The sequence below is a fragment of the Lytechinus variegatus genome, chromosome 4 (assembly GCF_018143015.1).
Source record: "Lytechinus variegatus isolate NC3 chromosome 4, Lvar_3.0, whole genome shotgun sequence".
NCBI classification, from domain to species: Eukaryota; Metazoa; Echinodermata; class Echinoidea; order Temnopleuroida; family Toxopneustidae; genus Lytechinus; species Lytechinus variegatus.
In genome coordinates this window covers 18272720-18281960 of record NC_054743.1, presented here as the reverse complement: position 1 = coordinate 18281960, position 9241 = coordinate 18272720, and the positions used below count along the sequence as shown (strand labels likewise).

The 9241-nt window shown below is 37.1% G+C and overlaps 1 protein-coding gene across 1 annotated transcript; it reads left to right on the top strand.

Annotated features, from left to right (window-relative positions):
• Nucleotides 1-259: 259 nt before the first annotated feature.
• On the top strand, nt 260-6278 carry LOC121413550 (transmembrane protein 35B-like). The gene is made up of 2 exons (XM_041606405.1): nt 260-478; nt 3029-6278. Exons 1-2 carry the CDS (start codon nt 377-379, stop codon nt 3347-3349), a joined length of 423 nt encoding a protein of 140 aa, XP_041462339.1. The 5' UTR covers nt 260-376; the 3' UTR covers nt 3350-6278.
• Nucleotides 6279-9241: the final 2963 nt, after the last annotated feature.

Genomic DNA, 9241 nt, shown 5'->3' with positions numbered 1-9241 from the left:
CTTCATAAATGGCAATTTATTTTTAAAATGAGCTGGCTACGCTACCCTTTCCTGGTCAGATATGGAATGCCAGATATATATCCTATCCAATGGTAGTAAACATTCCACCCTCTAATTTCACATTTATTTTTTATGAATTTTTCAAAAGTGCCATTTTAACACACAAGTCTATGGGGAATGTTTTACGCGCGTGGCACCTTCTCTGTGATATCTCTATTCTGTCGAGAGATGGCGCAATACCACCATTTTCAAATATTGATCCTGCAGCGGCGCGGCGGCACTAATCTGATTGTGAGCTTACCTGGGATTTTGAAGACTGCTTCTTTGCTTCTATTCAACTTGAGTCGGCTTTGAAAGTCAAATTCAATCTCCAAAGATGGGTAGTGCAACATACTATTTGGCTGTTGGAGTAGGACTTGCCTGTGTTGTCATAGGAACGTTGAAAGTTGCCCCAATTGAACCCGCTCATGGAAACCTGGTAAGAAAACACGTTAACGTGGTTGTGGAGCCCGATCCTCACTGCACTGGCGCAGCGCGCAGGGCCAGGCCAGGCTGTGCGTCCGCTAAGCTGCAGCTATTCTTTTGATAGTTTTATAATTAAGCCTGAGTCATATTGATTATTTTGAAAACCGGTGTTCGACAGCTCTAATTTGATCGAACATCGAATATTGAAGGCGGGGAAAATTTAGTCTTTTTGTTTTTGCGTCGATGCAATGCGCTTTGCATGTGCACTACGCACTGACGGTATGCGCTGGCGTTGACCGGGTACCGTAAGGGCACTAGTATTCAACCCGTTTGGAGAGTTTCCTCAAATATGTAGAAACATAGAATTTACCTGAATTTCAGACCCGTCTTATTTCAAAGAGCAAATGCTGGTTATTCTTTTTCCGTTATTTTTTTCTTCCACCAGTCGACTGTGTGCGCGGGCGATTGAATTATACGGTGACGGTTTTTTGCACTAGTATTCAACCCATCTGCACTAGTATTCAACCTAGCGATGAAAGATGGTCCTGTCACTCAATCTACCCTTGTCCCATCCGACTATGGACTAGACCATTTGAGATGAGACCAAACAGGGAATTAATCAAAGCCAGAGACTTACATAGATCTAGATCTAATTTACCAATATAAACCTTTTTGAGATTTACCATTTTTCCTCACTAGGTTGAATACTAGTGCAATTCAGTGCAAAAGGCCATCGGCGCATAATTCGATCCTAGGCGCATACAGTCGACAGATTGATAAAGAAAATACCGACAACAGATTACCCTGGAGATAACAAAGGTATGAAATTAAGATAGTTTCCATATTTCTAAATATTTCTGGAAATATGTCAAAATCTTTGAATTATGCCGGGTTGAATACTAGTGCTCTTACGGTACGCGGGTGACCGTTGCACAAGCAGATGACAGCAAAGTTCGTATACATTCATAAATTATCTCGGCACGAGCAGACGAGTAAAACTCAAACTATGATATAAATAAAATTCAAATTAATGGTAAATAGCATCATAATTACTCAATCGGTTTCATTGTGGGGGCAATAGAAATCAAGTAAGTAGTAAAGTTGGACATAGTGATATTTTGATGATTGATTGTGTAAACCAAACGAATCGGCCGGCCGACGTATTTTTATTTATTTTTTTCGATGCACCGATTTTTGCAAAATCTGCACCGGTGTTCGATGACATCGATCGAACACCGCTTTTAAAATCGATTCGACTCAGGCTTATTTATAATTATGGGGCAAGGCCTATAAAACTGACAAACGACTGGTCTTCGATCTGATATTTGAACATTATCTAGGCCTATCTTGAGTAGGGCCTACATGTATTAAACAGATTTTGATGATCTTCAGCATTTAAATTCACAACTTGATTAAGCTAACCCAATGTTTATGTGATTATCTTCTTTCAATTTATTCAAATTTATCTACTTTTGCGATGGGGGGGGGTAGAATGGATTCCTTTTTAATCATCAAAATACTTAGGGACAGTGATTTTCCGCGATCACGGAAATTGGCCTTTTGAAGCGGAATGTGCCTTCCCAAACGAACCCAGGTCATCGGAATCCGAACCCCCTGCTCTACCGACTGAGCTATCACGCCTCGTATGTTAATTATGTTTCTTTAAATATTCTTTGTACTCCTATCTCTTCGATTACAATAGACTTTAAAATGATGATTAGTACAGTGGGGCATTCTCAAGGTAACTGGCGTTACACGGCACAATGTTACACACTTTTCATTGTGTGTATGATGGTGGGCCCCAAGTCTGCGCACCTAACAATTTGAGTTAAGATTTAACATGAATTTCTTCCTATTTCACAAAATCTTTCAATTGATAATGTTCCTTACATCATGATGAGTTAGTGTGCCAAATATCTCATAAAAATTGAAAAGAAATATATGATTTTCTTGGAAAAAACCTCGGGCAGTCATTTTCAGATTGAAAAAAAAATGGTACCCCATGTCTGCGCACTCATTCACTTTGCACACGATTCGGGGATTTTGATGACAAAGGCTGCATTTTGAGGCTGTCACATGAAATGCCCTGAATTCAATATTTTTCCACCATTTTTAGTCAGATTTTTTAAAGAATACCTGTCGATGAATTGCATGTGTAAAGTTCGCGCTTGTTGCGTATCTTCTTTTACTAGAATCGCGCAGATACGCGGGTGCGCAGACTTGGGAGACCGCGCAGACATGGAGGAACTGACCATATGATTATCTCTAAAACAACAAATAATGGGAGTTTGCTTTAAAGGCAAACTCCCATCATTTGTTGTTTAGAGGTAAAAAATTTATCGGTAATATTTAATAAAATTTAATTGAAATTTAATTTATCGGTAAAATTTTGTACATATTTTCCAGACCTCTGGTCTGTATGAATTTGCATCAGTGACAGGTAACATCAGTCGAGCACAGATGGACTGGTCAGCTCAAATCAGCCCTAGAAAATTGTCATATCCTCATCATCCCAAGAAGCAACGTCTTTATTTAATTCCATTTCATCTTTTTTTTTTCATAGGTTTCTTACATGCACAAGTTTGCGGGAGTCTTCCCACTTCGCGCTGTCGGCTTCCAGCCATCGGGTGCCATGTACTGCGCCATGACTGCCGTTCTGGACATCTTCTGTGGCGCTCTCCTTGCATATGGCCGCTACGACTGGCCCGTCATCAGTGGTTTCGTCCTCCTCGCCATATCAGCCCTCTACATCCACGGCATGCTTGCTCTAAGTGCACCGATGGTAGACTTCTTCTTTCCGGTGCTTCTCACCGTTCTACTGGTGCTGCTGTTGTTTGGACGCAACGGACTCTGGGCGGGACGCGGAAAGGTCCATCTTGCCTAAGCTCCCATCATTAGAGTGAAGAACGAGTGCCCCTCGTGGTCTTGTATGGGTGCACTTGTACCCCACCATCTATATACCAAAGTCTTGACGGGTTAAGGGAATTTATTTAAGCATTTATTTGAATACCGTGATCAATTATTGTATTTTTCATTTGCAGTGGATAAGATCAGGTCTGTTTCTTCCAGTCAAACATCTGGCACTTTTGCCCATAACACAAAAGTTTACACTAAAATTGAAATTTGAAAGAACAATGATGATTAGTTGCTTGAGAGTATGGCAAATACTCTTTGCATGAAACAATGATTTTGATTGGACATTGTCATTTAGCAGAACTTTTGCAAACTATTGTGTTATAGGGTCATGCTTTCTAAAAAAGGAAGGCAAAGTTGTGTATTTGCAAAGTTGATAAGTTTTCCAATGTATTCGTGCACAGTGTGTCAGTGTGTCTGTTATAATGATAATATCACCTTTACTTGAATTGAGATAAAATTAATAGATGAATATTCTCGTTTGATGAAATATTTGACTGAATTTATAAACACAGATTAGGGCTTCACTTTAAACTGAATAACATTTTGAAGGAATATAATTCAGATTTTAGAAATTCCTCATGGAATTATATTCAATAATTTGTCACTTCCAATTAGGCCTACTTCCAATGTATTGGCAATTTACAAAATCAATGTTATAAATGAAATGTTTGCAGCAAACCAGAATATTATGCTACAATGTGTGTAGTTATTATTCTGGAAGCATGACTGCTGCATTCCACTTAAGTTAGTAATGCACAATGTAGTAATATACAAATAATGCACAGCATTGAGGGCATTAGCAAGAAATATGCACACCTGGTACCTTTGGAACATAATATACATGTACGTTATAACCATGGGCATTTGGACTGTTTAAAAGTAGCAAGTGTGTGCAATTATTCTATTGCCTCTGCAAAATGATGTGCATTATTTGTTTTATAAGGTGGTGGTGTGGATCCTTTGATAAACCATTCTCATCTCAAAATTAAACCAGTCAAAAGAACTAGTCATAAGTTCCATTATGGCGCAGTCACATGTCGCCTACGATGACTATTCGGCGAGTTGAAAAATGCTGTTTTTATCATTTTTGTACCAGCTTTGTGTTTGTGGTTCAAATAGAAATCCGTAAAACTGCTGCTTTCAGCTCAATGTGGGCACCATAGTGGAAATGACTGCAGGATTAGCAACTTCTATAATATGACTGATCACATGATATCAGCCAATCATATTACGATTCATACCATCATTTTATAACAGTAGTTACTGAATAGCAGATAGAAGAAATCTCATATGATTAGAATTATGTTATGTGACAGTACATGTTTTGATTAGCAGATGTTAGCAAACCAATTTGTTTTAGCACATAGCAAGTTTACTGTATGGTAGTAATTGTGTGTACAATGAAGTAGGACTTCATCAGTAATCTTGTATTTTGTTGGTTGATGTGTATATTTAGCATTCTTTATTTTTATGACTTTTTGATAAAGGAAATTGGACTCGGGTAACATTGAACTTGAATGGTGTTTATAAAACATCAAAGTATTTTTTTAAGTACACTTAATCATCATGTATTGGTAATTGGTCATTGATATTTCATTTGAAGATCATTCAATCCTATTTTGTATTTAATACATAAATATTGGTAGTGTGTACCATTTAGAGAATGTGATTTGGACAAATTGAAATGGTTATGAATTGTATGTAGCTCATCACTGGACATATCAAAGCAATTCAGGAAAATTGTTAGAAAATAGTCAAGTTAAGACTATCTATTCTATACTACATGTATGTATTTTATGAAAACATAAGTTATGTCAATTGTTCTATGCAACATTTTCTATCGGTAAGAGTGCTCATCATTAAAGTATAGGAGATGGGATAACAGGGTTAATGTATTCAGTATTACTTTAAATCATATATGCCAAAATATTGCATTGGTTGTTCATACCTGCCATGCGAAACAGTAAAAGAAATTTGGTGAAACCATACTTTTTATTTTTATTTAAAAATAGCCAGTGTTGACATGTAAAACAAATTCAAGGATGGTGACAGGTTTTGTTAGGGGGGGCCTCAAGGTGAAAACTTTTTTCTCTCTCTCAATTTAATAATTTAGGTAATTAGAAATTAAGAAATTCACTGATACCTCTCATTTTGCCACTCTTTTTCCCCCTCCCCCTTTCTTACTGTTCTTCTTCTACATAGAGGGCAGTGACCCCCCCCCCACACACACACCCCCTCTGAAGTGCCACCCCGGAATTCATGAACTCTATAAAATATGGTGCCTTCCAAGTTTGTTAGAGGGAAGGTTCAGTCTTGAGTGTGGCAATGCATTTTTCAATCCGACTAGAAGCACACAGCACCAATGGAAAGTCTCTGCACAAGAGATGAATGTTAATAATGTTCAAGTGATGATGATCCACAACAATATGCAAAGACTTTCGGTTGGTGCTAAAGTCTTGTGACTTCAAAGGATATGGTACTCTGACAAGTAACATTTTAAGGTGTACACTTGTATTTAACTTACATGTGGTGCAGAAGTCACCAACTGATTCATGGATCCCGAGTTCAAGCCCGGTCCACGTATTTTGGACAGTTGCAAGTCTGTCCCAAGACCGTCAGCACATAAACAATCCACATCCATTGTTTGTCTCTCTACATCTTGGGAATCTTTTCTATTTTGTCATTTTGAAAAGTGCAGAGTATGCCATGCCCTTCTACATACAAATGTTACCAAGATGTGTGATATTAGTCTCAGGTTCAGCTGTTTTTGTATTTAACATTCCTAGCCTTGTGATCATTTTTATATCCCATTTTTCTACCATTTTATTTATACCTGTGTTTAGTGTGCTTATGGTGTCAATTGTATTTTTTTCCTAATAAACTATAACTTCCTAGAATATCGTCTGATTTCAATCCTATGTTCTTATTACAGAGCTTTCCACAAGATGTTCTGGGTCCCATTCCATGAAGACTTGTTATTATAACAAATGCACAGTTTCTATATCAGCCAATCAGATTGAAGGATTTCAGTAGCTTTTAAGTGTTATTGTAAATTTGTTACTAGAACAAGTTTCATGAAATGGGGCCCTGGTGCTAATGTATAAAAGAAGCTTTCTGTTATGATAACTTATTCACCCAATTGTGTACTTCCTCTGAATCCTTGATTTTGATTGGCTGTTAAGTGTTGAACATTGTTACCAGGGTGCCTGTACATTCATTGATTGAATGGAAAATTGCATTAGATTATGTTTGCAAGGGTTTGCATGGTGGTATGAACAATCACGGAAGAGGTTTACGATGTACCGTGTGTAAAGTCCTGGGGAGCGTTTCATCAATATTTTCATGCGACAAGTTGTCAGATCTGACAACTTTCCATGATTTTTATTGGTTGAGAGGCACTGTTCCTATGGTAACTGTCAGATGAAATGGGACTTGTAGGATAAAATGTCTGACAAGTCCTTTCATGAAATGCTCCCCAGGAGGGACTAAGATGAAAAGTGGATAAAAATGGAGGTGAAATGGAACTAGGCGAGAAAGTGGAGGTTGGGAAGTAGAGTATTCTTTTTTAAATGAGTGTTGTCCTTCAAAGGACTGTAAACCAGGAGTGGAAAGCTGAGAAGTAAGCAGAGAGAGAGGCTTGAGTAGATGAGAGAAGGCTGGCTTGATTTGGCGAATTGAGTTCATATTAAATGGTTAACCCATTGACTACTATAATAGGGTGTACCCTGTGCAAAGCCTACGGGAATCACAGATTCAGTACTCAATAGGTTAATGTAAATTTTTAATATTAAGCACAGAAGTGCAATGCAGTGTAGCATCAGTTGTCAGATCAGGGGGCCCCGTTGCAGAAAGTGATGCGTTTGAAAGCAACTCAAAGAATCAAGCACAAGTCCCTATTGTATGTTTTGATTGATAGAGATATAGATAGAAGGGGAGAGGGGAAAGGAAAGAAGGGAAAAGAAAATGGAGGTAGAAGAGAGATATGAAACGGGTAAAAGAGATGGAAAAGAAAGAGAGGGGAATGGGAATAAAGATGTGAGAATGAAAATAAAAGGAAAGGAATGTGAGAGGAAAAAAAATCACTAGAGAGAAAATGAGAAATTGAAGGGAAATGAAAGAATAAGTTAATACAGATAATGAAAAAATACCATTAAAATCCACATTCATGCCATGAATATCCCACATATAAAAATAAAGTTTCACTAAATGGTATACTATCTTGAAGCAAAGATTAATGTTTTCAATAGAATTATCTCGAAAACAACAGATTTAAACTTAATTACATCATACATGTAAAATCAATGAAATAGAGATGGGCTGGCCACCTTGCAAGATCACATGATAATAGGTGGACCAAACGCATCACAGAATGGAGACCATGGCTAAGATCACAAAGTCGGGGTAGACAGATATGAGATGGGGTGACAAGCTCAAAAAGTTCATGGGCATAAAATGGATTGCATCAGCACAAGACAAGCACCTTTGCCACCAACTTGAGGAGGCCTTTGCCTTGCAGTGGGCTGAACATGGCTGATATGATGATGATGACATCGTACAGTATGGTTGCACTGATCCCATGCAATCTGGTTATATGCAACATACCTCCAGTATTTCAACTACAATTTTGTTTGATTTGCCGGGTCAGTTATTCAGACACAATGGTATTGGCATTACTGTATAAATATTTACTTACTGGTTTGACCAAACTCCAAAAATCTTTGAATAGTTGCTGATTCTAGTCTGGCTATAATCATATCCAATCTACATGTATAAGACTACAACTTGCACTGTATATGCCCTTTATAAAAGTTTATATGATATAATGATAATAAAATTTATTATCAAATTCATTTTACAAGTGACTGCACTTACTGTAGAAGTAACTGAAATTGTGATATAGTTGACAACTATGTGTCCAAGCATTTAATATTTTATTAAGAAAAAGAAATTATATAAAATAGGAAAAAAATCAATTTATCAAAGCTAGACTAGAGGTGACTCACCAAATGCTGAAAATAATTTAGAATATGATTAAATTGTTTTCTAATTATTTTCTAATGATGCTGATTGTTCTATAGTGTTCAATAATCAATTTTAAACTTCAATTTTAGCCATGTCACACCACTCATTTTAATATCAGATTTTCTGATCAAAGAGGGTTCATCCTGATAACTTAATTTAATGAAAAATATAACAATAACTGAATCATATCCATTGGTGAATGTTTATCAAAAGTAGTCACCCAAAGATGAACCAAGAATAGAATCTGTACTAGATGTTTTCTAGGTTGGTCTGTTTGGTCATATATGGTGCCAATGGGACAAGTACCCAGTATCACTGGGAAGCTGAGGACTTCTTCCATTTCCAAGTAAATTTAAATCAACACATTTAATAAGCTATTGTTACATTAATCTTCTCATTTTTAGTTTACCTTTATTTTGATAAACACTAGCTACTCCATTAAAAGCCATTTAAAGGAGAAAGAACTATTTCCTATGCCTTCGATATATCAAACAAGCTCCAATAAAGAAATAAATTCAATTCTTTTCCTTGGACACCCGTGCATTTTGGGCTTGCATTCAGCTGCAGATTACCTGAACGCAGACAAACGCACAAGATCAATATGCAGACAAAAGCTGAGGTTTGCGTTCTACTTCACTTTAGCTCGCTTTAGCTTGCTTTACTGCCACAGCTTTGTAGTTGAAGCTCGTAAGCAAAAGTGTGATTGCAACCAAATATTTTGCTGCATAGTATGTTGCGTTAGTCTTTACATTGCTTTTGCAGCAATACGCCACTTAAAATGGAAAGGTGTGAGCCAGAATTTATAAGCATACCAATTGTGAGTGACAAATTTCAAACA

Excerpts from the sequence above, each read along its gene's own strand:
- LOC121413550 (XM_041606405.1), top strand. The coding sequence starts at position 377 with ATGGGTAGTGCAACATACTATTTGGCTGTTGGAGTAGGACTTGCCTGT. Across the intron at positions 479-3,028 it reads AACCCGCTCATGGAAACCTG|GTTTCTTACATGCACAAGTT; the intron begins GTAAGAAAACAC and ends TTTTTTTCATAG.